Genomic DNA, 16687 nt, shown 5'->3' with positions numbered 1-16687 from the left:
TAGTGTTATATTTGTATTTTTTTTTAATTACAAACTTGACAGTGTTAATGGCTAGTGGGGATGGCTTGAGACCCCTACCCCTATGCTCCTTATTACCCATGTTCTCAGTATAAAGCTGGACGTAGATGTAGATCTGATGGTACAAAGTATGAGACTGAAATAATGTTATATGGACATTGGGGAAAAAGAGCAAGATATAATGAATTATGCATCTGCTGCAGTTATACATTTTCACTTTAAGCACACCAATCATGTTTCTGTATAAAGCTATCTGTCTTAAGTATAAAGTTTATGAAATACATTCTGCATAACATAGTGGGTACTTTTTTTAGCTCTTTAAGAGACAAAGAACTAAGACATAGGCAGCTCTCTTGTCTGGAAAGGAGGAAAGGAGACTCCTTTCCTTCAGTTTTTCTTTGTGATCCTTTGTAATTCTGAAAATACAAGTTTTTATAATGGTCCATTTTATAAGACATAGTTTATATTACATTACAACTGATAATGGCATATTTGTTGAACCAGTCCATGATGCACAATTGTGCTATATTATGGGCATGGCAAAGTTTCTAGTCAGTGCAATTATGCACACAAGGGTCAGTATCATACAACATGGTGAAAAGATATATAGTAGGGACAAAAGAGCTGTTAATATATTAACATTGCCATCAAATAAGATAAAATGTGTTAATTTTCAACTGATGAGCTACTCTTGTTTCTGAATTAAAACAGCACTGCACATATAGTTCAAACTCTAAAATGAATCAAACAGTGTTTGATTGATTGATTGATTGATTTCTTTATTAATCCATGTAACAATTTATATTGTGTGGATTTCGTCAGCAAAATCATATACAATACAATATACCTACAATTATACACATAAAATTTGTATTTACACACATTTTTGAGGTATCTTAAATTAGTTTTATATCCTTGTGTATTTTGTAATTTTCTTATAGTACTGTACAATTTTTGATTTCATATTATAATTATTTCCTCATGTATTATAATGCAGGCTACTTTAATTACACTACATGTTTTAATTCAGATAGTCCATTAGTGCGTAATAACTTTTATTTAGTAAAAAAAAATTTAGTTTTGTTTTGAACTGTCCGATTGTGTCAATATCTTTTATTTTTTGAGGTAATTTATTATATAATTTAACAGCATTGTACAACAAGCTCTGCTGAGTTTTAACTTTATTTTTCCTCTCTAGATGCAGGTTGTATTGGTTTCTAGTTTCATAGCTGTGTACTAAATAATTTTTCATATAGCAGTCAATATTTTTTTTACATACATAACACTTTGAAAAATGTATTCACAGCGGACAGTTAGGATTTCCAGCTTTTGGAAATGTTCAAGGCAGTGAGCCCTACTGCCACTCTTGGTTATTATACGAATTGCTCTTTTCTGTAATTTGAAAACTATTTGAATATTTTTACTGTTGACTCCCCAAAATATTATTCCGTAGGTAATAACAGAGTGGATATAAGAAAGATATACAGATCTGACACATGTAGTATCACAAACTGCAGTCAGAATTCTCAGAGCATAGCATGCTGTAGCGATTCTGTTACTAAGTATTTTAATATGTTCTTCCCACTTTAACTGACTGTCAACATGCATACCAAGATATTTTGTGTAGTCTACACATTCTATAGTTTCATTGTTTAACTTAAAGTAGTTATAGTGTGGTTTTTTGCAGACATAGAAGTTAACAGCATTTGTTTTTTTAAGATTTAGTGTTAGTTTATTATTGGATGCCCACTCACGTACACTGTTTAGTGTTTGTTTGGCTTTTTCTTTTAGTGCATCTGGTGATTTGTCACTGATTAGAACATTTGAGTCATCTGCAAACAATATTGTTTGTCCGTGCTTGATGCTCTGTGGGAAGTCGTTTATGTAAATGAGGAATAGTACTGGGCCAAGGACACTACCCTGTGGGACACCTATATTTACATAATTTGGGTCTGAAGTATACTTTACAATATAGTTGGAGCAACTTGAAATATGTGAGATTTCAGTTATCTGTCTTCTATTTTTTAGATATGACTGAAACCATTTGTTCACAAGTCCCCTTATTCCAAGTTCATCTAACTTATTTAACAATATGTTGTGGTCTACTGTATCAAACGCTTTAGTTAGATCAAGAAATATACCTGTTGTGTAGTTCCCTTTATCTAATGCTTCTAGAATGTGTTTTGTGAGGTGTGCTGTTGCTGATTCTGATTCTGTGCTTTTCCCTGATCAAAATCCAAACTGGTCAACAGACAGTAAGTTGTATTTATTTAAATAATTCATTAGCCTATCTTTCATAATAGTTTCTAATATTTTTGCAAAGCATGATAGTAGAGAAATTGGCCTATAATTTTCAATTATTCCTGCATCACCTTTTTTGAAGAGAGGTAGTAATTTCGCATATTTTAAATAGTCTGGAAAGTAGCCCTGCTTGAAAGATTGATTTATAATATCAACTAAAGGTGGAAGTAGGCTCTTGATACAGTCCTTAATTATAAAAATGGGGACTTCATCCAGACCAGCTGAGTTTTTGTTTCTCAGTTTGCTGACTGCTTTATAGACTTCTTCCTGTGTTGTAGGGAATAACACCATTGAGTGTGATACACCATTTTTTTGGCTTTTTGACCTGAGGGGCTGTTAGAAAATTTTCCTGTAATTTTATTCCTATGCTACTAAAATAATCATTTATATAGTTTGCCAAATATATTGGGTCTTTCATTAGAGTCCCTTCCTCTTTGATTTTCAAGTTTGACAGATTCATTTTCCTGGTACCAGTTTCCTGCTTCGCAATCTTCCATACTGCCTTATTTTTGTTTTCAGCAAAGTGCACTATTTTGGAGTTATGAGCTCTCTTTGCTGCAAGCAATATTTTCCTATATGTTTTCCTATATCTTTTATAAAAGAGTGAGAAAGCAGGATTAGTTTGGCTGTGTTTAATGGAGCTCAGGTACTTTAGTGTTTCGGATGATTTTTTGATTCCTTTTGTGACCCACTTGCTTTTTCCTGCTGTTGATAATGGACATAATACTTTAGGAAGTGTTTCTTCAAAATTTAATTTAAACAATGTCATGAAATTTTTGAATTTTTCATTTGCATCTACCTCTAAGTATACTGAGTCCCATGTTTGTCCTGCTATCTGTTTGGCAAACTCATGTCTTTTTTTTTTTTTTTTTTTAGAAAAAATTCGTCTGTAAATATGCATTTTCTTTGTTTCTTCTGGAGCCACTTTTATATTAATGATTTGAGAGGAGTGATCAGATAATCCTAGCTCTGCTACCACCACCTCACAGTTATCTTTGCCTAAATCTGTTAATCCAGGATGGAATAATGGCAGTAATGTGAAAAGGATAGATTGGTGCTCACCTTATAGTGGAGATATGGATTGCAGACAGGCATGATAAAAAGACTGCAATCTTTTTTGTTGTGCCTGTGAGTGACTCAACACCAGAACATCTACTAGTACCATGGAAATTGGAAATTGCTCCCTGATGCCTCTCATGTTTCTTGTCACCTTATCTTCATCTAGTTAGTAATTTCCAGATTTTCTTTGCTGATTCTGTGACAACTTCATCTTTTCTTATTATATCAGCTTACTTAATTTACAACATCCTTCTATAACACATCTTATATGCAGAATGAGATTTTCACTCTGCAGCGGAGTGTGTGCTGACATGAAACTTCCTGGCAGATTAAAACTGTGTGCCGGACCGAGACTCAAACTCGGGACCTTTGCCTATCGCGGGCAAGTGCTCTACCAACTGAGCTACCCAAGCACGACTCACGCCCCACCCTCACAGCTTTACTTCTGCCAGTATCTTGTCTCCTACCTCCCAAACTTTACAGAAGCTTTCCTGCAAAGGTCGCGAGTTCGAGTCTCGGTCTGGCACACAGTTTTAATCTGCCAGGAAGTTTCACATCTTATATGCTCTCAGTCTCCACTTTTCGAGTTTTCCTATAGTCCAAGATTCACTTCCACATAAATCTGTACTCCAGACATGCCATCTCAGAAATTTCTTAAATAATTAAGACTTGTTTTTGATATTAATAGATTTCTTTTGATGAGAAATGCTCTCTTTGTCCCTGTTAGTCTGATTCTTATATCCAACTTGTTTTCCCCTTCTGTGTTATTCTACTTCAATACTTTCAGTATTATATTCTCAGTACACTGTTTATTTCATTCAGTAGCTATGTTCTTTAATTTTTCTTCAGCAATATCATCAGTGAATCTTATCATTGACATCCTTTCAACACTGAGTTGTAGTACCATTTCTGAACCTTTCTTTTATTTCTTTCATTGCTTCTTCAAGATACAGGTTGAAAAATACAGACGAAACACTGCCTTATGCTCTCTTTAAGCTGAGCACTTCTCTCTTCATCTTAAATTCATATTGCCCCCTGTTAGTTCTACATCTACACATATACTCTGCAAACCACTGTGAGGTGCATGGTAGAGGGTATGTCCCATAGTACCAATTATTAGGATTTCTTCTTGTTCCATTCATGTATGGAGTGTGGGAAAAATGATTGTTTGAACACCTCTGTGGGTGCAGTAATTATTCTAATCTTATCTTCAAGATCCCTATGTGAGTGATACATAGGGTGGTGTAGTATATTCCTAGAGTAATCATTTAAAGCCAGTTCTTGAAACATTGTTAGTAGACTTTCTCAGGATAGTTAGGTCTATCTTCAAGAGTCTTCCAGTTCAGTTCCTTCAATATCTCTGTGACATTCTCCCACATATTAAACAAACCTGTGACCATTCATGCTGCCCTTCTCTGTATACATTCAATATTCCCTGTTAGTACTATCTGTAGGTCACACACACTTGAGCAATGTTCTAGAACCAGTCGCACAAGTGATTTGTAAGCAATCTCCTTTGTAGATTAATTGCACTTCCCCAGTGTTCCACCAACAAACCAGTCTACCACCTGCTTTACTCATGACTGAACCTATATGACCATCCATTTCATATCCCTACGAAGTGTTACAGCAAGGTATCTGCAAGAGTTGGCCGATTCCAACAGTGACTCATTGACATATAGTCAAAGGATACTACCTTTTTTCATTTTGTAACGTACAAAATTTTACATTTCTGAACATTTAAAGCAAGTTTCCAGTCTCTGCACTGCTTTGAAATCTTATTAAGATCAGACTAATATTTATGCAGCTTTTTCAGGTAGTACTTCATTAAAGATAACTGCATCATCTGCAAAAAGTCTGATTTTACTATTATTATTATTGTCTGCAAGGTCATTAATATACAATGTGAACAGCAAGGGTCCAACATATTTCCCTGGGGCACACCCAAAGTTATTTCCACATCTGACGATGACTCTCCATCCAAGATAATATGTTGCATGTTCCCTACCAAGAAGTTCTCAATCCAGTCAAAAATTTCACTTGATACCCTATATGATCATATTTTTGGCACTAAGCATAGGTATGGCACTGAGTCAGATGCTTTTTAGAAATCAAGAAATGCAGCATTTACCTGATTATCATGATTCAAAGCTTTCGGTAGGTCATGTGATAAAAGTGTGAGTTGGGTTTCACATGATCAATGTTTTTGAAATCCATCCTGGTTGGCACTGAGGAGGTCATTCTGTTTAAGATACCTCATTATGTTTGAGCTCAGAATATGTACATATTGTGTACTGCCCATCTTTCCCTATGGCATCTACGTAATGTTTCTTAAGATTTCAAACATCTTGCACTCTCTTACAATGTTGAACACTTTTTCTATGTCAACAACTTGTATTAAATGTCTCAATTTTCTCTTTAACTCTTGCTTCCATTATCAAGCGTATCAGAACTGTCTCACTGGCACCTTTACCTTTCCTAAAGCTAAACTGTTACCCAGCATGTCCCATTTTCTTCAGTGTAGTACAGACGGTATTCTTCTCAAAGTCTGAGGGTGTCTCCAGTCTCATTGATTCTACACATTATCTTGAATAATCATTTGGTTACTACTTCTCCAAACAGTCTTGGAAGTTCTGAAAAAAATTTTACATGGTGTTTCAAAAATAATGACCTAATTTTGGACAGTGATAATTGTGAAATATGGAATGTGGTGCCAAGGAAATGTGTGTTGTGTGAATGGGCATGGTCCAGAGTTTTAGAAAATCGCCATTAGATGTCAGTCAGTGCATCTTTTACTTTGCAGTCAGTGAGAAGTAACACGGCATCCACTCAACCAAAGGCATTTTGTGTGCTGCAGTTTGCAAAGAGTGAATCAGTGATTTTGGTCCAGCATGCTTTTCATTGATATTTTGGCTTTGATCCATCTGCACCCATTCGTCATTGCTATGTCCGACCTTATGTTTCTGATGAAAGAAAGAAATTGCCAAACATTTGGCAGAGTTAATGAAAGTGTACTCACTGCACAAGCAGAGATCTGACAATGTCTTATACTACTGTTTGGTGAGTATTAAGGGATTATTTGGTCTATAAACCTTATAGACTACAATTAGTGCAGGCTCTTTGGGTTGGTGATAAAAGGAAACAGGTTTACATCAGCAGTGCTCTGCCAGAGGACATGGATGATGATAAATTTTTACCACAGTTAATTTTCAGTGATGAAACAACATTTTATGCTAACAACAAAGTAAACCAACATATTATGTATGTGCATATGGGAACTCCAGAACTCTCATAACCTTATTGAACATGAAAGAGACTCACCTAAAATGAAAGTTTTTTGTGCCATCCCCTATGAAAAAGTGTATGGTACCTTCTTTTTTGAGGAAAACACAGTGACTGGAGTGAACTATCTTCAAATGCTGCGGAACTGGCCTCTACCACAACTTCAGGAGGACTCCAAGGACTTCATTTTCCAGCAGGATGGACCTCCACCAGCCGGCTGTTGCGGCTGAGCGGTTCTAGGCGCTTCAGCCTGGAACCGCACGACCGCAACGGTCACAGGTTCAAATCCTGCCTCGGGAATGGATGTGTGTGATGTCCTTAGGTTAGTTAGGTTTAAGTAGTTCTAAGTTCTAGGGACTGATGACCTCAGATGTTAAGTCCCATAGTGCTCAGAGCCATTTGAACCATTTGACCTCCACCACAACATGTATCAGTTTTTCAGTGACACTCTGCCTCAACAATGGATAGGGCACACGGTTCCCCAAGACACTACCCTGCATTCTTGGCCTCCAAGACTGCCAGTTATGACCTCATATGACTTTTTCTTGTGGGTATATGTTAGGGAAAGAATAACTAATGAACTGTAATACAGTAGTACTGTATAGGCTCTTATCCACTTTATACAATAAATTATTAAGTATGTTCTAAGATTTGCTTTCCATTTCTGCATTAGGCACGTTCCACTTTATACAAAAAATCAGCATAAAAAGGTGCACTGAATGCGTCAGGACTGAAATACTTGTATGGTTTGGGCAGATTTCCAAATTATACATGTGCTGATTTGATCATTTTTTTACTGTATTTTGCAATTAATCCCTTGTTTGTAGTACATCTTTATCAATAAACATGGAGTTTTGAAATAAGGTCATTCTTTCTGAAATACCATGTAGATATTTTCAGCCTTGTTTGACCCCAAGTGTTCCAAAATTTTGTCAGACTCTGATTTTAATACTGGATCCCTTATGTCTCTGAAATGAATGCCTGTTTCTTCTTCTGTCGTGTCATGTGACAGTTTCTTCCCTTCATAGATGGCTTCAGTGTACTCTTCCCACCTATCTCCTCTGACTGCTACATTTAACAGTGGAATTCTTTTTTCACTCTTAATCCTCATAAATTATTCAAAAGTTATTTTGACATTTGCATATGCTGCATTTGTCCATCTGATGACCATTTCCTATTTGATTTCATCATATTTTCTGTAGTCTTTTCATTTCAGCTTCCATTCACTGCCTCTTGATTCCATTGAGAAGTGAATTTTATTGCAGTGTTCCTTTCTTCTCCTGAACATGTTCAGGTATCTTCCTTTTGTCAATTGACAGAAGTATTTCTTCTGTTATCCACAGTTTCTTCATAGTCACCTTTCTAATACTTGTACTAGTTTGTGCAGATTCTGTGATTATCTTTTTCAAGGATCCCCCTTCCTCCTTAGTTGAACTATGAGCTGTGGTATTCAGTGTTGCAGTATTTACAACTTGAGAGAATTTCAAACACATTTCTTCGTACCTGAACAGTTCAGTATCTTAGTTCCTTATGTACTGATTCTTCCTGATAATTGTTTTAAACTTCAGCCTACTCTTCATCATTACTAAATGTGATCTCAGTCTCACGAGTGCACCTAACAATGCAATATTGGATTTTGGAATCTGTCTCACCATGATGTAATGCAGCTGTATCTCCCTGTCTCTACTGGTCTCTTCCAAGTATATCTTCTTCTCTTGTGAATTTTTAATGGTGTATTTGCTATTACTAGCTGAAGTTTATTGTGGAACTGGAGAAATCTTTCTCCTCTCTCATTCCCATACTCTCATATAACTCTGCCTCCTATTCCTTTCCCTACCGTATCATTTGAATCCCCCATTGCTTATGATTTTCATCTCCCCTTACATATGCCACCAATTAGTTCCCACAGATTCTTTCTGTCTCTTCATCCTCTGCATGTGATGTTGCAATGTAAACCTGAACCACAGTTGTTGGCATTAGTTTGGTTTTGATGAGAATAATTCTATCAATGAAATGTTCACAACTGTCCTATCTAAAGTGAATTGTACTACCTTTTATACAAATTTCTGGTGCTTCTGATATTAACCTTCTCTCCATTTTAGTTCACTGACCCCTATTACATGTAGTATCAGCCTTTGCAATTCTCTTTTCATTTTTTTGTAGCTTACCTGCCACATTCAGAGTTCTAAAATTGCATGCTCCAACTTTTGACATGCTACCCTTTCATTGGCTATACAATTTTTTTCTTATGTCCATCTCACCCTTGAAAGTCATATCTCACAGAGCCACAAAGGAGATCAATCAGAAGATTTTGCTTCTAACTATTAATGCATTATCCTTCCAGAAATTAACACATGGACACCTCTAGAGTCTGAGACCCAGTTTTGTTATAAACACTGCCTGATTAGCTGGCTACATGTGAGTAGATTTCAGTGATGGGCTGTGGAAACTTCTGACAGGTTCTGCAAAATCTCACTAACTGTGTGTTATTGTGTTAGTGGAGACATGATCTGCATTTCTCAGAACTGGCGATCCCACCACTGCAGCTGGACACAAAAATGCGAATTTCTGTGATGGGCCATGTTCTGAATATCCTGAGTATCCTGAGTTTTCCAAATGACAGTAAGTTTTAGTTTCTTCTAGTATAGCGAAGGAGGGGACCAATGATCACGCCGAAAAGCTTATACAATTGTACCATGAAATTCCTTGTTTATGGAAATTGACATTATGCAAACAAGAATATAACAGATAGAGGGTATAAAGAATTGATTGAAAAATTTCTAGATGGTATTCCAACTGGAAATCAAAGTGCAACAAAATATAAGCTACAAAATTGAAATAAAAGTTCAGAAAAGAAATTTTCCATTTGTGTTGCCATACTATTGATTGTGCTTTAAATTATTGAAGGTACTTTAAATCCATTTGGCAACTACAAGATAATGTGTATTTCTGTCACCATATGCTTTTTCTTTTACTGAAATAAAACACTATCTGTGGTCTGTATGAAACAATTTACAATTTGGCTTGCCTTCTAGATCTAAAAATAGTCTGCAACAAAAGTTGTTGGTTTTACTTGTGGTGTTTTAAGTCCTATTTTTGCTCTCATCACAAAATGCATGTCACATCAAGAAAAATATAATTCTGCAAAGCAGTGTAGTATTAGGCAAAAACCAATAGTGCCAAATGAGGGAATACCTCAAAAACATGCAAGAAGATGGTGTTTTCTGATGGGAGCAAAAATTGGACATAAATACCATAAGTAAAATCAGCATATTTTATAATGAACTCTTTTTAGATCTAGGTAGTATGCCAAATAGTAACTGTTTCGGTGCAGGTCTCTTGACAGAAACAGAAAACTTTTGGAATGAGTAGTATAACCAACATTATGATGAGTGCCAATGACAAGTTACATATACCATGTTCATTATTGTATTACCCACAACTGTGTTATGTCCATTATTTTACACATATTATGAATTACTGTATTTTACAAAGGATCAAGAATGCCCTCTCCCTAGTGTCCCAAAGCTTCACTATTCTGAGATAAATACCCTCATTTCTGAATCAAATGCCTGGAAGGTTGCCTGTCAGCAATCCAGATTTGTGAACAATAGATGAGTGTGCAAATCAACAGTGTACAAATCGCCAGCAGCTGTCACAATTTTTGTCCTGCTATGGTCCATACTAACTTCCTGTCAAATATGTAAAAGAGTTTCAAACTCTTTAATCTGACCTGTCTAGCATATGTCACAGACCTGGATCTGTGGATAAATCATGAAAATGTGCTGATTTATGCCATACATGAAAGGAACCAGCCTCCAGGCACATCTGAGAGATGAGATCGCAGGGGCAGGGTCTGCACTTTAGTTGAAAATGACTAGCCTGTTATCGACAGTCCAGATACATTAAAAATATCTGTGGAACTGGCTTGCAGTTCTGGCCCATTACAGAAATCCAGTCATTGTGGCTAGCTATTGCTATACCTCCTAACCCATGCTTATCATTTATCTCCACTCAACAACAATAACCACCTATCCTCTCTCCAGTGCCTCCATTCACATTCCATGTCTCATTTAAGTAAATCAGTCACACTGTGACAATAAAATAATGTGTTCATTTGTAAAAAAGAAGTCATGATTCTGGAGTACAGAAATAAACGTGAATTATTTCCTATGCACTTTGTCCTGTTGCTTTAGTCATCAGAGCAAACTGAGCCTCTCATAAATGTCAACAAAATGGTGCAAAATTTTGTTGAGTGACTTGATTGTTAGTGTAATCTTCAAAACTTCATTGGACCAAATGCTCACTAGAGATTATAATGAGAAATACATTTTTATTTTTGCAACAAATGTTAATAATGATGTATTACCAAACTTATCCACCTTTCCATATTATAAGGGAAATATGGTATGCTATGTGCTTATGAACTTCCTATTTGTTTCAGTCAGTTTTTACAATCAGTAAAGTTACATTTAAAAAATGAGGATTCACTGTACACATCCGTTTGCTACTGTAATCAGACCAGTTTTACTTCTTAATGCTTCAACTACCTTAATCATAATGTTTTTCTTTTATATTTATGCTTCCTTACATTTTATATGAAATAAAATTAAAATTTAATCAGTTTTTCTCTTCGGTGACTTTTGAAGATAGTCATAAATTTACATTTCCAACTGTTTTAGGTTCAGAAAGAGCTTGACAGAGAGGAGTATGAGAGTCATATTCTAATAATAAAAGCATCCGAAGACTGTCTGCATCATCCAGGAAACATTTCAGTCTTTGATCCTACTGATGACACAGTGCTCAGAGTAACTGTCAATGTAATAGATGTGAATGATAATCAGCCATTGTTTGTGAAAAGGGTGTTCACAGGTGGCATTACAACAGATGCTGATTTTGGTACTGAGTTCATGCAAGTCAAGGTTAGTATGCACACAGTTTGAATGATTAAAAAAATAAATTGACTTGTTACATTTGGAGCACCTTCATTCACTTTTTGGGTATTTATCATATGATATACAAGGCATGAATGGGTTGAGAACACACATAAATGCAACTATCTTGTCCAGAGCAGATATTTCTCCAATGTCCCATGAAAGATCCCCTTGATGCAGCATGCAAGCACCACTACCAGATGGAGGGCATTTGGGGAGGGATCTTTCGAATTCAGGCAAAGCCACAGTGGTGAAACTTTGGTGGAGTGTAATATGTAGATGCAAAATTTTGTTAGTCATCAAAATAATTTTTCTACAAGATAGCACTCAAATGTTCATCAAGTATACTGAAGATTTACTTTTGGAAGATGTTAATATCAGAACAAGACCTGATATTTCTGTTACAAAGTATTTTGATAGATCAATTATCATACTTAGATGCATAAATCAGTTGCAGTTATATTAGAAAACTATTAATTCTGCAGAGAGATGAGAGTAAAGGTAAGCAGAGACTTCATTACAATGATAGGTGAAAAGCTTTCTTTCTTAGCAGAATGTGAGATGCACCAAAAATTTACCACAAATCAAACAGTGAGCCACACTGGTTCTTGAACCTGGATACTTTCTCAGAAATTTGATAGTGGGCAGTCACACCCAATGTATTTAAAAAAAACACATCTGGCAGGTGCTTTTTACAACCTTGATAAGCTGGAGGCAAAATATTACCAGAAATCTCCATCAGTGACACTTCCCTGGAATCTACCCTTCTCTATGCAGTCCTTCCTGTCTTGGCCCTATTCCATTCTTCTGTTTGAATTAGAAAATAATGCTGTATAAGGAAGCTCCCAAGTATGACTATCCCTGCCATAAAAATCAGAAGCATAATGCTTATGATGGGAAGCCAATGTAGTGCTACTTATTTGTGGATGACTTTGTTAGAATGCATTCCTTCTCCAGCCCTCCAACATCAATATCCCACTTGCAACTGTTTAAAGAAGCTGGAGGGCTAGACAGTACACTTTGAATTCTCAGTAGAGAAAAGTAAGCATTGACTTCCACCATTCATGGACTGTATTTAATCAACTTTTGTTGACAATGAGAGATGCCATTTTGGGTGTGAAAGGGACAGTGAAGACCATAGGCCCTATATTTAATGTTGTTGCCACACCTAATGGACATAACAGCAAGGTCCTTTACAACAATGTGCAACCAAAAGTGTCATAACAGTAGGTCTTAGAGAACAGAGTACGTCTACTCTTAGGCTTTCATATAATCCGCTCCACGTTAAGGAGGTTAGGTGTATGGTATGGATCAGTGTTCAAAGCAATAAAAAATCTCTCCAAGGGGAATATGAACAGACCATTGAATTCCAGGAAACTCCATTTCTGCTGGGACTCAAGTTAGCATGGGTTAACTGTATGAAGGATAGGCTGAGTAGCTGGATATAATGTATGCACAGTAGAGAGAACTGTAACAAGATAATTAATGGATAAAAAACTGTGTTCAATGCTCTATGCTGCTGTGGTTGCATCTATGAGTGCTGAGCTGCCTATAGTTAGGAGAATATCACCAAAGTTGTACAAAAAGGCAGCAAGGGAATTTTGGAAAAAGCCAAGTATGGAGAAGGCCAAGTATGGGAGGCTTTTAACAAAACAGTCAATTCTGCTAGGAACAGAATAAGAATTATAAAGTGAAGACCTTCAGGATTGTCTAATTGTATACATAGATTTGCAAAAGTAAGCCAGATCATAAAGTGTACACTTGCTTGAAACGGAAAACCACTAATGACATTGTATGGAATACAATTAATATAAGTGCAAAATCACTGATATGTACATTTAAATGAAAAGAAGATACCTAAAGTGCAGAAAACTATGCTTTGAGGCAGTTCTTATGGGAGAATAAAAGCACATCATGTCATTAGAAGTGTCACCAAATCTGAGAAAGCTCAAAGAGTGGGATTCAACATTATATATAGGTTGCAATACTTTGTCAGTTAAGGAAGCAAAGAAGACTATCAATTAATGTCCCACTGACAATTAGATCATTACAGGTGGATCTCAGTCTTGGATTGGGGAATGATGGAGAAGGAAATGTGCAATTTCCTTTTCACTGCAGCCCCTGGCATTGCGTCAAGCACTTCAGGGAAACCAATGAAAAGTTAAGTCTCGGTGGCTGGCTGGGGATTTGAGTGTCCCTTTGGACAACTTACCACTGTGCTTTCTGACTCCATTTTTGCAGCTAAAGACTAAAAGAAAACTGTAAGAACTCAAACAGAAACATTGAGTCCTAATAAAGGGAAAGTTGGTTCCATCTTACAAAGATACCCCTGACTCTCAGAATATCTACCAGTACTGCTAAAATACATTTAAACTGCCATTTTTAAAGGAACCTGAAATGCTGATTCTGGTACCAAGGCACTCAGTGTACAAGCAAAGAGTAATTTTTCCAGTGACGAGGCTGTCGCAACAACAGTTTTATTTCATGAATCTGTCATACACACTCAGGAAACTACCAGCCTTAATATTTATGAACATTCGTTACAGAGATGTATATTTGACACTCAATATAGATACAAACAAGGAAAACATTTGTATGGCTGCAAGGCATTTTGCACAAAAAGTTATGGCTTGAATATAGCATTCACATTTATATACAAGTTGTGTTCAATAAGTAATGCAACACATTTTTTTTCTGAAAGTAGGTTGGTTTTATTCAGGATTCCAATACACCATATTATTCCGCACTCTTTTGGCTACAAAACTCATCAGTAATCTCGTCCTCATCCACATACTGATTGCCACGGAGTGCATCCTTCATAGGGCCAAACAGATGGAACTCGGAAGGTGTGAGAGCTAGGATGTAGGGTGCACAGGGAAGAACAGACCAAGGAAGTTTTGTGAGTTCCTTTCAGGCAAGCAGATTTGTGTCAGACCTCGTGTTGTCATGGAGCAGGAGAAGTTTGTTTGCATTTTTGTGGTGACACACATGCTATAGTTGGTTTTTCAGTTGCCTAGGGTACCACAATACCCTATATTGTTGATTGTTGCACCATGATGGAGGACATCAAACAGAATAACCCATTCATAATCCCATTAGACCATCGTCGTGACTTTATCAGCTGAAGGTTCCATCATCTGTGACAAGGTTCAACAAAAAATTGTCATGATCAGCCTCGTGACTTACAAGCAATTCCACAAAAATGGTTCTTCATTGTTATTTTTGGTATTTTGTTAGGTGGCTAGGAACCTGGAGGGCACACATCTTTGAATAATCCAACTGGTGGACAAGTGTATCATCACTACCAAGAGCGATGTCCAGCTGTGCAGCAAGGTGTTTGATTCTGATCTATTGATCACCTCAACTGAGAGTGTCACATTCCAACATTGCAGGAATAACAGCTGTGTGTGCCCGGCCAGCATGCGGGAGATCAGAGAGCTTTGCGCGACCTTGTTCTGATGATGACAGATGCCTCACCCAATGACTCACCATGCTTTTGTTCACTGCCAGGTCTCTAGACATTCTATAATCACCTATGAGTATCTGTGATGCTCTAGTTTTCCACCAAAAGAAACTCAATGGCAGCCCTCTGCTCGGAACATACCTTCATTACGAAAGTCATTTTGAAGTCTATGTGTAGCGCTGCCACCTACTGCAACTTCATGAAACTATAGAAGCTGAAGTGTGAATATTCCACAATATCCCCTAATGAATTCTGCATTTTTGTCGACTGAAATTAGCTCAGGAAAAACAGTATTGCATTACTTGCGGAACACCCCTCGTATCATGACCAGTAGTCTCAAGACCAGGCATGAAAGTGCTATGTTCAGCCACATGGTCTTACAGATGAAAGTGCTATGTTCAGTCACATGGTCTTACAGAAGTCCACAAGAGTGATTAAGGAAAGGGAATACAGTGCGTTCTAACTGGAAAAGCTATAGTATTTAATAGGAGGATCCCATATATGCCACCATTACAGCAGGTCATAACAGCTGGAGATATCCCATGAATACAACTATCCTGACAGACAGAGAGATTTGTACATCTTAATTAAAACAATATTGCAATGAATATTTATTAGCATTTCAGTGTGAATATTCCACAATATCCCCTAATTAATTCTGCGTTTTTGTCGACTGAAATTAGCTCAGGAAAAACAGTATTGCATTACTTGTGGAACACCCCTCGTATCATGACCAGTAGTCTCAAGACCAGGCATGAAAGTGATATGTTCAGCCACATGGTCTTACAGATGAAAGTGCTATGTTCAGCCACATGGTCTTACAGAAGTCCACAAGAGTGATTAAGGAAAGGGAATACAGTGCGTTCTAACTGGAAAAGCTATAGTCTTTAATAGGAGGATCCCAAGAGGGAGGGAGAGGGAAAGACGAAAGGATGTGGGTTTTAAGGGAGAGGGTAAGGAGTCATTCCAATCCCGGGAGCGGAAAGACTTACCTTAGGGGGAAAAAAGGACGGGTATACACTCGCACACACACACACACACACATATCCATCCACACATATACAGACACAAGCAGACATCTCACAAGCAGACATATTTAAAGACTCTTTGTCTTTAAATATGTCTGCTTGTGTCTGTATATGTGTGGATGGATATGTGTGTGTGTGCGAGTGTATACCCGCCCTTTTTTCCCCCTAAGGTAAGTCTTTCCGCTCCCGGGATTGGAATGACTCCTTACCCTCTCCCTTAAAACCCACATCCTTTCGTCTTTCCCTCTCCTTCCCTCTTTGCTGATGAGGCAACAGTTTGTTGCGAAAGCTTGAATTTTGTGTGTATGTTTGTGTTTGTTTGTGTGTCTGTCGACCTGCCAGCACTTTCATTTGGTAAGTCACATCATCTTTGTTTATATATATATTAAAACCCACATCCTTTCGTCTTTCCCTCTCCTTCCCTCTTAAGGATACATTGTGGCGTTCTTTGACACCACACTGGCTGGGCTTTGTGAACTAAATCAGGCAGTAAGCTGGGCAATGAAATTATGTCACACATTAATAGGGTAATTTTTCCAGGGCCAGTTGTCACCAGACCCATAGGGCAAAGCTTATAAATTAATTATATATTTTCTAAGTGT

The 16687-nt window shown here is 37.1% G+C and overlaps 1 protein-coding gene across 1 annotated transcript in view; it reads left to right on the top strand.

The window, feature by feature from the left end:
* The window catches only part of LOC126260154 (cadherin-23-like), a 370016-nt gene that overhangs the window by 299933 nt on the left and 53396 nt on the right, over nucleotides 1–16687 (top strand). The window contains exon 26 of the mRNA XM_049957412.1: nucleotides 11343–11582. Within this exon, the coding sequence (XP_049813369.1) occupies nucleotides 11343–11582 (240 nt within the window). The remainder of the gene's footprint in view (nucleotides 1–11342; nucleotides 11583–16687) is intronic.

Source organism: Schistocerca nitens, chromosome 5 (assembly GCF_023898315.1).
Source record: "Schistocerca nitens isolate TAMUIC-IGC-003100 chromosome 5, iqSchNite1.1, whole genome shotgun sequence".
NCBI classification, from domain to species: Eukaryota; Metazoa; Arthropoda; class Insecta; order Orthoptera; family Acrididae; genus Schistocerca; species Schistocerca nitens.
Note: the sequence above shows the minus strand (reverse complement) of the source record. Positions and strands in the feature narration are given on the sequence as shown.